Source organism: Tachypleus tridentatus, chromosome 2, assembly GCF_004210375.1.
Source record: "Tachypleus tridentatus isolate NWPU-2018 chromosome 2, ASM421037v1, whole genome shotgun sequence".
NCBI lineage: Eukaryota > Metazoa > Arthropoda > Merostomata > Xiphosura > Limulidae > Tachypleus > Tachypleus tridentatus.
The window spans coordinates 106,647,585-106,662,478 of record NC_134826.1 but is presented as its reverse complement, the minus strand read 5'-3'; the positions used below and the strand labels follow the sequence as shown (position 1 = coordinate 106,662,478).

General features: G+C 31.7%; 1 protein-coding gene across 4 annotated transcripts in view; it reads right to left on the bottom strand.

The window, feature by feature from the left end:
* Positions 1–14,894, bottom strand: part of LOC143244785 (metal-response element-binding transcription factor 2-like) — a 75,984-nt gene that overhangs the window by 22,582 nt on the left and 38,508 nt on the right. For all 4 annotated transcript variants that reach the window (XM_076490104.1, XM_076490101.1, XM_076490102.1 and 1 more), the window contains 2 exons: positions 14,129–14,240; positions 10,241–10,367 (listed from right to left, as the gene is read on the bottom strand). In XM_076490104.1, coding sequence (XP_076346219.1) covers positions 10,241–10,367; positions 14,129–14,240 — 239 coding nt within the window. The remainder of the gene's footprint in view (positions 1–10,240; positions 10,368–14,128; positions 14,241–14,894) is intronic.

The window sequence follows — 14,894 nt, the reverse complement described above, 5'->3', positions numbered from 1 at the left end:
TCACCATGAACTATCTGCTGTGTCCACTGAGGGGAATCGATCTTCCAATTTTAGCACTGTAGAATCAGACTTACCACTGTTCCAACTGGCAAAGCTGGTTAGAACGAAAACACTAAATGCAATTGGCCACGATTATTGTTCTATTTAAATATTTTATGTTACTGGTTGTTTCCTTAAGATACTATGTAACATTAGCATGGTTTGACCTTATCTTTCCTAATGTAATGAAATTTCTCAGAATAAAAGATGACAAAATATTGGTTGAATAAAGATTAAAAATTGCTAACTAAACATTTTATAAAAATACAAAACAAGACATAAAACATCAAAATTAGTCTTTGTACACTAATACTATCGTAATTGGACCTTTTTTAAGAGCAATGTTTTTGGTTTTTTTTGGACAACAAATGCATCCTTTGGATGACCTTAAATACAGGTTAGAACAAATCAGGCCTAGCCAGTGAATAAGGAAAGTCAAATGGATGGATATTCGTTTCTGCCTGCAAGAGAAAAAGAGCCAGAAATAGAACTCCTAGATGAAACAGAAGACATCACAACACTCGTAAATCTAATGATATATCATGCATTCTATGCAAATTCATCACCATGACTAGTCAACACAAACTCCATTTAGGCAAATAGAATTAAAATAGAAAGAATGGAGACTTAAGTTCTGTCTTGGAGACAGCTCACACAACAAAGGTAGTTATGGCTGGCCCGAGTTCTAGCACTAGCAGCCATGTAATGGAAATACTATAGAACATATTGGTCAATTTCACCTGAGACACTAATGCTCCTTGGGAGTTACCTGATAACAGGCAGATCATGCTGAGTAGACTGTATGTGAGAGAGGAAATCACAGTACCTCTCATGTTCACAACTAATGTTTAGCAGTTTACTATATACGAATTCAAGTGCACCCGTGCTGTAAAATGTCAAAATAGGTCTCACACATGAAATGAAACTTTACCTGTCCAAAAAGCAAGCACCACTAGATTAACACTTATCTATTTTAGGAGGGATAAAATTTCACTTTTTTTTCTGCACTGATGGTTGATTGTTTATCTGGCTTTTAGCTGGAGCATTCAGCAGCATGGTTAGAAAGATAGAAACACCCAAAGTTGTGGATGATTTAGACAACTACACTCAATGCAGTGGCAGGAACTTTTTGGCTTACTATACCGATGTAATTATGGGGCAAAATGGTCAAATAGGTCATACAAAAGTAATTAAACAACTCAACAATTCAGGTGATATTTAAGAGATTTAACAGCTGCTACAAATGCTTCCATGAAAGATTAGTGCAGCCGCAGCTTAGATGTAGCAGACATTAAAGGACATGATTACAGAGCTTACACAGAGTTCTAAGTCAGTAATGATTGACAAAAAGAAGGAAAATACACAGGTGTTCTGTTGTTTACAGATACCTGTACTCAGTAACTTGCACCGACACATTTTCTTTTTACTACTAAAAACAGATGAATGTCTGAATCCTTTGGAAGAAGCAAAATGGTTCAACACTTAAAAACTGGCAAGCCAAACTGAATGATGAGAGCAGACATAACTATTAGCTGATTTGTATGGATTTAGCTTTAAGCCATTTGGCCTGTGTAATGTTCTCATCACTTTTTAGAGGGTTTTGAGCTTTCACAGAGGAGCTAAGAGTAGTAGCTGGACTATGCTGATGTCATAAAAGCATTTAGTCATGTTTGATTCAGTGACCAAGAACCTTAAAATATTTCCATGAATAAGGGAAAAAAAAAAAAAAAAAGCTTGAAATTAAAACTGAAAAAAAATTACATTCAGGAGCATGTAAGTGGAATTTGTTAGTTGTATCATAGATACAGGTGGAATCTCCATGAATCCTATTAAAGTAGCAGCAGTGTGAGAATGAGCTCAATCTGTGACCGAGTAAAATGTCAGCAGTTTACTCAACTTTGCATATTACTAATAATGGTTGTTGGCCAACTTCTCTAAGATCACCACACCATTAATGGCTCTTATAAGGTGGAGATGCACTTCAAATGGAGAGAGAGATGTGAGGAAGCAAACGACTCCATGAAAAAAGCTTCAGAAAAATTCCTAGTGTTGCCATACCCACAACAGCTCAGCGAGTTCTTGTCAGATAACAATCCCAGTAAATAAATTGTTAGCAGTGTTATCACAGTTGCAGGATGGAGTATAACTTGTAATAGCATATGCCAGATGTATTCTAATGGCACAGAAATACAGATACTGTAGAGAAAAGAAAAAACTAATACAGATGTAGTCCTAGTTGAGCACTGTCAAATAATACTTGGATACTTAAAAATTCACTATTTGAATAAACCATATGTTGTTGAAAAGACTGATAAATTTCTATCACATTTACTAATACATACTTTTTAATATTGATGTTAGTTAAATATATATTTAGAAAATGCATGTAACTTATACTGTTAAATGTGTATTGCAAAATTCCTACCTATTCACCAAATTTGTAAAATATTCTCAAGCGTAAGAATCAACAATCGACTATTTGTTGGTTTACTATAATTGGCCTTGGAAACAATAACTATGTTAAATACTCATTAATTGAGAAAGTATAGATATTTAACCAGGAACATTTGTAGATTTCTAACATTACGAACTGTTTAGCTTCAAGATTATCTTTGGATGTTAGTATTTCTATGAAGACACTGTATAACTTCAGCAGAAAAACTCACAAGTGAAGATCTGGCTTGCTACTCATTAAAAGAACAGTACCAATTCAACTTGAAATTAATTCATTTATTGTGAACTGTCAACAAAATATTTCAGTTACAGAGAAGATAGAAGACTCGATATTGTTTGCAAGTTTGTAAAACTTCTCTATATAAATTGTTACTTGTATTAACTATCTGTAACAGAAAATCAAATATTTAAATTCAGGAAAAGATAGAAAACTCGATATTGTTTGTAAGTTTATAAAACTTCTCTATATAAATCATTACTCACATCAATTATTTGTAATAACCATTATTGTAAACTGTATTAGTGTCTGTACATTAAAATATATTTGTGTTAAAAAAGAAAACTGTGTCAAAATAAAACACTATCAATACATCTTGTTTGCTTGTTGGCATAGATCACAATTTTGATATATGTTAACATTCAATTAACTTCTCAATTAAAACTAAACTTTCAGGTATTTGAAATCATAATGCATAATATAATAAATTGGAGGCTCATCTGTGATCAATTATAATACATAAAAATACACTGGAGGCTCATGTTCAAGATCTAAATCAGAAACAAAATTTGTTCTAAATTCAAATTAAAATCATAATTCAATTTATATTTCAGTGCCAACAACAACTGATCACATCTGATTGTCAACATTTTCTTCAATCAGCCTCTTTTGAACAAGTAGAAAGATATAACAAAAGTGAATTACTTGATACTGCCAAAGTTTTAGAATTAGAAGATAAACAAACAATGAGAAAAAATGAACCAAAAAACGAATTCCTGAAATACTTGTTGATCATGATTCCATTAAGGGAATACTCTGGTATCTTCACTAAACAATCAGAGTTGAGTGATAAAAATAAGTTAGAGATCCAGCTAAAATTCAAACGAATTGAGCTTGAACAAGACTGTGTCAAAGCCGAGACAGAATGAGCTTGTATTGAAGCTGAGAAAGAGAAAGAGCAAGTCCATATTAAAGATGAAAAAGAAAGTAAGCATCTCAAGGGTGAACAAGCCCATATCAAGACTGAAAAGGAAATTATACTCAACTCCAATCAACCAAGGCAAAATGACAAATTTGAACTCAATCAATACATTAATATACCAAAATTTTAATGAAAATAAAGCTGATAAATATTTCAAACACTTTTGAGAAATTGGCAAAAACCATGGAATAATTCAAAAATGGTTATTATTGTTACAAAGTGTTCTAACTGGTAAAGCACAAGAAGCTTATACCACTCTCTTTCACTAGAATATTGTACAGATTATGATAAAGTTAAAGAAGCTATTCTCAAACCTTACAAATTAGTACCAGAGGCTTAATCATCAAAAGATGAGGTTATCACAAGTAAGACAGCCAAACTTAATGGAATTTGCTCTCATAAAAAAGGTTTATTTTGATCAATGGTGTAATTCTATGCATATTGGAAACAGTTTTGACAAATTAAAACAATTACGTCTAATTGAGGAATTTCAATGTTTTGCTAGTGATGACAAGATGAAACAGTATAGGAAGCAGCTGCTCTTACTGATTACATTTTAAAACATAAAAATCACTTGTCATAAAAAGAAATTCCTGTCATTTCAATAAATATTTATATCTGTTCAATCCATTAAAGTTCACATTTCTTCTAAATCATTGTTCCCAAAGCAAATCATTAGGAAATGTTTAAAGGTGCCCCTGAAACCACATCCTTTAGCCAAATATTGAGCAGGACATTTCACAACGTTATAAAACTTGTCATAAAAATCCAACCAGAAAATTCATGTTGTATACTGTCATGATGAGTTAAATTGTATAATGTACATATATATATATATATATCTAACATCTTAGTTAAAAACTGTCTAGTGCCAATTATTATTTTTTTAAGGAGGGAGGTGTAATGTATTTACTAATGTATATTTTAAGATTGATGTTTGTTTTCATTAAATACATATTTTGAAATGCACATAACTTATACCATTAAATGTGTAACACAAAATTCTTGCCTATTCACTAAATTTCTAGGAGATTCTTGAGCATACAATATACTGTGTGAGTTTGTAAAACACTAGTGATTGCCAGTATTGTTGCCAATTGAACTTTTGAGAACATTGCCAAAAGTTTATAAATCAAAGTGCCAAAAGACAGTTTTATATTGTTGGTTTGCTACAACTGATACACTATAAACCACAGAAACTAAAACTGTGGTAAATGCTTATTATTCAGAAAAATACATATATTTAACCAGGAATATTTGTATATTTCAAAATTTACAAACTGTTTAACTTTGGTGGATCAACTTTGGACATTAGTATTTCTACAAAGACATTGTATATCTTCAGCAGAAAACCCCACATGTTTAGAGCTGGCAAGCCACATGTTAAGTGAACTGCACCAATTTTAATATTGAAATTAATTTGCTCACCTTGAACCATCAATAAAGTATTCACTTCAGGACCAGATAAAAGATATAATACTGTTCGTAAAATCTTTGTATCCAAATTATTTGTAATAACCGTTACTGTAAATTGTATTACTGTCTGTATATTAAAACATATTTGTGTTCTAATAAAATTGTTACATACTGACCTTCAAATAACTTCTAAACTAAAATTAAAATTTCAGGCTATTAAAAATTGTAATACATAATAAATTGGAGCTATTCTGAGATAAATTATGGAATATCAGGAATATGATCTTGTTATACTGCATTGCCTGGTCTCCAACATAGAAATGTCGAAGGATTGTGAAAACCTGTTTGTAGAATTTCCTGATTCTGGACACCATACAAGACAGGCCTTAACAAATCCCATGCACCAACTCACCATGGCAAATAAAACTTTTATTGTGGCACAAAGTATATTCTCCAATTTTATTTATGCACAGGGTATTCTAAGTGGAACTCCATCTACAACAGTTCTTGGCTTTGGTAAGTCTAGAAACTATTTTCACATTCTTTGAGTTTTAGTACTAAAGTGAACTTTGTTTCTTTGATTTTAATGGAGGATTCAGCACTTCAATGTTTGTTTTTCAAGAATGAAGTGCTGTGATCGTACATCTTACTGATTTTGTGCCATATTTATTTTCCTTCTTTCTCTTAATTCAACCAATCAGTGCACATGTTTAGGCTCATACAGGATCAAAGGCAGTTAGTTGAGGAAATGCTTTCAAGTGGTTGTTGGTATCAAGTGATCATTAGCATACATTCATTGCTGTAAAAGCAAATGAATATACATTAATGCCTCAATTTTCTCCACTGGTCTGGGGAAATTAAAAAATCATGGATAACAAAAACAGTAGATAATCAAGACACAAGTGTATCTCACTAATTAATCCTTTCTTTAATCTAAATAAAAATGTTAAAATATATTTAAGTTCCTTGTTTTAAATTATAATCCTATTACTGTTATTTAATCATATTATCCTGAAAAAACTATGAAAGTCATCACAATCTTTATAATAAAAGTCAAATGTTTGCTGGTTGTGCTAGATTTCTTCATATTCTTCAAGTTACACAAGTGCAATTTTATTTCCTATTTTGGTTGTCTTTTCTTGTTTTAGTTTACTTTAATTGCTAACACAGGCATAAATAGCTCTTAAATTTCATCACTTTTTCTACTAGTAACAGGGAAGTGCATTTGCACCCTATCAATGCCTGTGAAACATAAGTAAAAAAATTAGCACAAATCTATTTGAGAATTACCAAAACAACTCCTTTGTTGAAACAGACTGAAAATACCAACTACTTGGAGGAAAGAAAATAATTCATAACTGAGCAACATCCAACTACAACCTAAACATGCATCTATGGTTAAAGGATACCTGCCATGTAACATAACAGTGGACAGCAACTGAAGTTGAGTAAAATCTTTAAAAACTCTTGATATGTATTTTGTGTATTTTCCAATACTATGTTTTTAATCAGTAATCAAATAAAGTTAACTAAGTTACATGTGTTTTGTATTTCTGCCCTTACAGTTACAAATAAAGGGAGCAAGGCCAGACTCAAACTGACTTATGATTTGAATACATGCCATATCCTACATGTGGAAAACCCAGATAATCACCTGAAGTTATGAAACCTAAGCTACTTAATAAGCAACAAAACATGTAAATTATTATCTAGACTTGTAATGGCTTAATTATTTTTAGAAAATTTGGACAAAAGAAATAAACGTGGACTGATGACACACAATACTCAAAGCATGAGTGTAGCCCTTACTTCATGGTACAAACAGCAGTGAAGTTAGGTTAGGCATACCTGGCTCCTAGATCTAGAAATATTTGTTGAGGTTTGGTAGAGGAGAGAAACTATTTCTACCATAGAAATAACAAGAGATATAATATGAAATTCCACAAGAAAAACTTCAGGAACTAACAAATGAGTACCGTGTTTCTCCGATAATAAGACCTATCCATAAAATAAGACCTAATGTGATTTTTGGGGATAGTTTTAATATAAGCCCACCCCTTAAAATAAGCCCCAGTTAAGAGTGGCAGGAAGAGGAAAGAAATAAAAAAAAATTAACTTATTAATTAGTTTAATAGTTAATTAGTTTGTTTAAGTGTTAATCAGTTAGTTTAATAGTTTAATAATAGTTTATTTTAAATGGTTAGTTTAATAGTTTTACTTTGTAACTTCATTTTTTTAATATATCAAAATAAGACATCCCCCGAAAATAAGCCCTAGTGTCATATTTTGGAGTGAAAATTAATACAAGCCCTGTCTTATTTTCGGAGAAACACAATAACTAAAGAACCTAGATCATGTTAGGTGTTCTTGGCCTTGCAGCTAGGTGAAGTCTGATCAGTTCAGGCAGAGTAACACAGCATGTATGCACATAAATGTGCACCCTAATAAAAGTTATTATTATTAATAATAATTTCCTATTTTGGTTGTCTTTTCTTGTTTTAGTTTACTTTAATTGCTAACACAGGCATAAATAGCTCTTAAATTTCATCACTTTTTCTACTAGTAAAATTGTAAAACCTGTGTGGTTGCACCAGGTCCAACCACTTCACAGCTAGGTGAAGTCTGATCAGTTCAGGCAGAGTAACACAGCATGTATGCACATAACCTATGGTACTTAAATGAGCAACAATGAGTGCAGGAAATTGTGATGTACTGTCACCTCCAACTATTGAGCTATCTTTCTCAGTTTATGTTGCAGCTAGTGGTCCTTAGAGCTTTCAGGTACAAGATTGTCCAGATTTTGCAACACAGAAGAGTATAAAAGTGTCAAATATTGTGTGCCACCCAGAGAAAGAGCCAGCCTAAGCAGAGTAAACTCCAGCAGATAGTTTTTGGTTCTTCCTTGTAGAGAATATGATATCACTGGTCCTCTTCCACAAAACAGAAAAAGTCTGTACCACTGACTTCATATAGCAGGGCAAATCTTATCCATTGGTCAATTCAGAGGCAAAAACTGATTTGTTGGTGGAACAATGAAAAAATACAAATGGATCAGGAACTAATTTCAACAGTCAGCTGTTGCTCTGAGTTGTGTGAAGTGCAATATTATACTCCCAGTATGATAATCCAGCAGAATACATGATGCAGACTACAGACAGTATGCTTGTCAAGTTTGTTAATCCCGGATGAAATTACTTAGATGAAAATTTAGGCCACGATGGTGCACCACAAAACTGAGTAGAGATTGACATGTTATTCATTGAATACTACAATGTACAGGTAGGAAACCCTGTTGACATGATGCATGGTTCTCTCCCCACAGCAAATGTTCCACTGTGTCCACAACAATGTATGTGGTTGTTAAAGGTGAATTTTCAACAAATTTAATAATTGCCTTAGAAACTGTACTTTGGTCAGGTATAATTCCTGTATGGTTGCCATATTTTTAAACACTTTAGTTTTTGAGTAAAAAATGAAACAAAATATGCGGGTCCTTGAACTTAAGTTCCTCTCAGTCATTTGACTGTTTCTGTGACGTTTTACAACTATGATGTAATAGTTGCCAAACACACTTCGTTGCACGCCAACCACTTTGTGCCTTTCAGTGCTGATGTTTTATGTAAATCTATCAGTACTTTTTTTCGGATTACATACTTTGTGCGACTATTTTTTGTCTTGGTATTGCTACTTTATGTTTGTTTTATGATAACATGGTTTACCACGTTAAATACCATGAAAAATACCATTTTTCAAATTTAACATTTCAAGAAAAATTGAAATAAGACTATGTCTTGAACATGTTGAAGTAATCAAGTACGTTATGTATTTTTTAAAAAAATCATTGTAGACTTGTAAACAATCAAATATAAACTCCATAACATATTTCCATAACTCATCATAATAAAATTAATCTTAACACAGTACTTTGACACTGTCATATTAAATGTAAATCTCAAACCTCATAAAGCATGTTGTTTTAATATAAAATGTTATTTTTTCAGTATCACTCACAGTTCTGCTACTCTCGCTCGTGGAACTGTTTCTCATCACTAGAACTTGTCAGATCTGTATCAAAAGTAACTGTTCTAGGTTCGTTCAGAGTAGGTTTGAATTGATATGGCGCTACTTGACACTGTTCAGAACACAAAGTCAAAACAGACTCTGCCTCTGTTTCTCCGTATGCACCGGATATGTTTATTTACATTCAACGTGCTGGCATTGGTGGTTTGTTTGGCAACTATTACGTCACAGTACTTTTCCTAATGGCAAACGTAAAAACTAAAACATTTGGATTGCCACTCGGAAAGGGCTCTTTCTGCACCAAGTTCTATGTTTCATTTATTAGCGCATATGTTTTATAAAAAATGTGAACCTGCAAAATTAATCACTATGAGTAGTTCTTTTGATTGCAATGTTTTCTTTTTTCTGTAAAATTCACCTTTAAAGTCTGGTGTATCTGACATAACCAATGGATGCATGTTAACAGTAAGGAAAGGCCACCTTACATCAAAAGCACTACTAGAATAAGAAAATGAAGGAATGAGTGTGGCTTTTGTAATGCTAATTGGATGAAAACACTTCCACTATATATGGACAAGTCCTTATCTTGTGATCTAATGAGTCATGTCATTTAGAATACGAGTTACAGCTGTCAAGATGAGGCTTTGATTTAAAAAACACACCAATCTCAAGTACTTTAAAGCACATGTTAAGTGTGCTAATTTTTACAAAGATAAAAATTTACAGTTTCAACTCATTTTAAAATCACAATCATAAGCTGCTTTAACTTACATGCCAAAAAGTTAGCACTAGGAATCATCATAGTGATCACTAAACATAATATATGCAAACACGTAATTCGAAAAACCAACTACACAACTCGTATCAAGAAGTTACATATTACAATTATAGTAGTAGAGGGCCCATCAATTAAAGCAGGGGTTCCCAACCTTTTGGCACTCGCGACTTGAAAATGTAATTGATGAAATAAAATTAATGTTATCCCAAGCTACTTCTAACAAGGCTACACGACTCCCCTGCCAAGGCTTTGCGACCCCTCAAGGGGGTCGCGACCCACCGGTTGGGAACCCCTGAACTAAAGTAACAAAATGATTCAAAATTAAAATACTTACCTCTCCCTGAAGCTGAAATAATGACCAATTAGAATTCAGGAATGGGACAATAGAAGTGTCAATATCAAAGTATTTCTTGTTATTTTGAATAGTAAGATTAAACATAATGAGGTGAGCTACATCCGTCCTACACATAAAAGGAAAACAAAAGAAAAAAACTTTACTTTAATGTTACAAATAAGATTAAAATAAGTTAATAAATAATATAATTAACTCTTTAAAAAAATACACTTTTAGTACATTGAAAATGTATATCAAATAAAATTTAATGTTTGCTAGTATAAATATTCTAAAATTTCTTTTTTCATACTAAATTAAAAAAAGATAGAAAATTTCTTAGTATTGTACAAATGTTCAAAATGGCTATTGGTGCATAGCCCTCCATTATTTTGAACTTATACACTATTAAGAAAGCAGCTAGTCAGCACCATCCACTTTCAACTCTTAGAACTATTCCTGTCTGATCAAAGGATGAGATTTGATAACTCTAGCCCTTTCATTATGGGTTGAGTGGAATCCACCCAGCTCGTAACCACAAAAGTATCCACAAGAATAATTACACTGAGTTTTGATAATGTATGCACATGTTTACAAAATTTTGCAGGTTAATGGCAAACATTACAAAGCTTTCATACACAAAATATGAGGTTTTTCAATGAAGTATTAAGATATTTTAATTGAAGATTTTCTCATAAAATCTTTTATTTCTGAATGTTGACTATCCTGCATGCAAAGTAATTTTCAAATTTCACATGTAAAATTTTTATAACATCCATGTAATTATCAAATGCTTTTTAAGAAAAATCTTTATTTTTGTTGCTTGATCAATCTCGGTCCCATATTTTTTATGATGGTTATGAGAAATATAAATTATGCTTTGTAGAATGACTACAAATTACAACTGAAAAACAAATGTTTATTCTATATAACATTATACATTTGTGAGTGTGTGTATTGACCTTTCAGCCATTGCTGTCTAATTTGATAGAAGTTACAATCACAAGGTGCAGATACTCTCATGTTACTATACCCAAGAATATAAAAACAAACCTTAACAAAACAATCCATCTTGGTTGCATGTTAGTGTACAAGTATTTTGTAAAATACAGTCATTTTAATAACGCATAATAAACAAATATATATAAAATACACATTATTACTATTTACAAATATGTTTTTAAACTTATTTTCCTTAAAACATAGAATAGTGAATAAAGAAGTAGAGCTAACAATTATCTCTTCTACTAGTTCTAGTTATGAAATTTGTATGCAACTGCTGTTTGTCATAGGTTGCTAAGCCTTAGGCAATTTTGCATGTGCAGGATGTGAAACAATTTTTTTTTTTTAAAGTTTTGTATACACATTTCAAATATCAAAAAATCATAAATTACTATATCAATACCACAAAATTCTAGTATAATTTATTAGTAACTGAGCTGTATTTGGGTCTAAAAACAATATACAATTTTGAACAGGCTAAAGGCTCAACTTACCAGACAATGCTATAATATTTTAAAATAGCCGAGAAAACCACTTGTGAAACATTCTGAGCTTTCAATTGGTTATTCACATTATATACAAAATCAACTGTATATAAGACACCTTTTCCAAAAATCAAAGAACATGAATTACAAAACTGTGTTCAATTCAGTACATTTGTGATATTTTAGCATACAAAAACGAGGTTTTTATTTTATATACTAGCTTTTAAGTATCAGTAACTTAAGTTCCTAATTTGTACAAACATACAGACTTTATATTTTAGTATAATAAACATCCAATTTGAAGCAGTGCTGTATTCACCGTTCCATGTACCATACAAAAATCAATGTTTAGGCATTTTTAAAAATTTGAATTATAATCTAGTTTGATACCAAACCTAAAGACATAAATTCATAAAATAATAGTTCAATAAAATTTTGAATGCAAGTCAACAAACACTAACATGATCTTTGATCTATGATCTGTTGTAATCTGGTTAAACATGCACTCAATCCAAAATGTAGAGTACATTTTTGTAACAAATTCACAGTCTAAGCATACTAACCACTAGGCTATGTCCAGCTCAAGAAGAAAATAAAAATAACTTGCTTCAAAGTAATTTTATTGACTATTAGAAGTATCTAATGCCATTTCTACTGTTTCTGATGCAGCAAAAGGCAAAAGCTTGTTTTCACCATTTTATTTTCACCTTCAGACATTATCATTATTTTGACAATTTTAGACTAATCTCTTTTTTTCAAAGCTAAATTTAATATATAGTACTGTCCAAAAGTGTTAATGAAAAAGTCAAAAATTAATTTCAGTCTACTTTAAAAGAACAACAAAAAGTAAATCACACACAAATTATTAAAAATTTATTAGTTTTCATATTTAGTATAACAAACTCAGTGGAAGTGATCTAGTCCAGCAAACAGTTACTGTGTGTGTCCTCATTTTCCTTTAATAACTGGAGACGGTCTTTCAAGTATTGTTGTAAGATATTTAACCACTGTATTTTCGAATTTTACTCCAAATGTCTTTGACACATTCCCATAAAGGTTCTTTGCAAGTAACTTTTTATTTGTCAAGTTTTTGATCTATCAATTCCCAGATCTGCTCAACTAGGTTGAGACCAGGGCTCTGTGACAGCTATTAGTATAATTTGAATGTCTCGAACAGATTTGTTTTTCTAGCTAAGTAATTTCTGCATAGGTTGAATGAATGTTTGGGGTAATTAACATCTTCATACTAGAATCCTTTTTGAATAACATGCAAACCACTGGGTATACCAAGCAGATAAGTACCTGATGATATTTGTATTGGTCCATTATTTCATTTATTTTGGAAACTTCTCCTTGTCCTCTCATTAAAAAAACACCCCAAACTATCACACTGCCTCCCCATGATTCATGGTAGGTGTGATGCATCGAGGTAAGTATCTGTCACCTGTTTTAGACCGTACGTACAACCTATGCTTTGAATCAAATACTTCATACGTGGACTTGTCCATCCATAACACCTTTCTCCAATCATCTGCACTCCAGTTTTGTACTTTTTGGCAAATTTCAGTTTCTTAGCAACATTTAGAGATCAAAACAGATTTTTTAACTGCCACACAAAAAATATTCCATTCTCATTGAGTCTTCTTGCTACCATAGATCTGGACATTTTTGTCATTTGGCATACTTAACATCAGTATCACTGAATTTAGATGTTTTGCCTCTTTCTTTTCTGCTTTTAAATTTAAATTGGTCTCACGATCTAGAGTGTACATGACAGTGTTTGGGGGAGCTTTTCAAGTCTGCAACAATTTGTCAAAGAATACAACCAGCATCACAAAGTTTTTATTCAAACTCTCTGCTCCACTGAGAATTCTATGTGCTTTTGGGGCTTTGGCATGACAACAAAACTTAATATATAGTGTTAAACAGTTTTTAGCAAGGTTTATTTGTGGAGTGCTATCGAATTGATTACTTCCAGCACATACCAGTACCATAAGCTAGCTTCTTTCAATGTAGTCAAAATACTGCACAGTGTACCATAACAGTTATTTCAGACCCTAAAGTTTATCAGCATGTCACCTTATGACATGCCCTTGGTACAAGTATATAGAAATTCTAAAGAATTATAAGTATTTTCGTCCTGGCTTATTCAGTTGTCAACAGGAATCAGTGAAGAATTACAAAAGTGTTGAGATTTACATTCTGCAATTACATGGAAAAATTATCCCAACAAGATGGAAAGAATGAAGGAATATTCTCTTGTCCTAACACTTTTGCTTAGTACTGTTTAAGTAGATGTTAATCAAAAACAATTATGAAAATTACATTTATAAACTGCCAATTTCTTGATTGCATAACAGTTTAATAAACAAAAACATTATGTTGAAAATCAAAAGGTCTTTACCATTTTAGAGCTAGCCTGGTTAAAAACTCAGGACCAGTATTACACACTGAGCAGACAAAGATGTAGAATCGGTCTCCATACAAAAGGGGAACATTCAAACATTGAAGACAAGCTAGAATATATATATATGTATAAAAAAACAAAAAAACAAAAATAGCAATCAGTAATCTAGGGAAGCAATTGACCCAATGATTATTGTTGCAGGAAATGTTATCTTGCTATCTAAACAATTAATTTATATCTAACACTGAAATTGAGCCACATACAGCAAAACCTTCAGATGATTGTTTTACATAATTGTGAAAGTTATGTAACAAACTTAAGAAAAAAACTTTATAGTTAGTGCAATTTCAGTCATAAATTGTATGCTTATTTGTTTCTAAAGCACAGCCAGCTTTTGGCATTACACCTCAACTTTTAATTTTATCTTGTGCCAAACAAAATATTCTGTATTACTAAACTAAATTATGGAATTTTTTTTTTTTTCAGTTTGACCTTGCTACTATTAACATGTCCTTCCACTTCTATAAGAAACATCTCTCACGATAGCACATTTTTTTTAAATAAAGCAATCAAACCATTAACCCTTAAACAGTGTCATCATCAACTGATGATGCTACCTACAACATTCCCACTGTTTAAAGGTTAATATAATAGTGACTAAAATTATGTATTTTTTCTGTTTATAGAGTTAATTTGTATTTAAAATCCTTATCTAGTTTTCTCTGAAAATATTTAAGTATGTGCATATTTTATACTATATTTC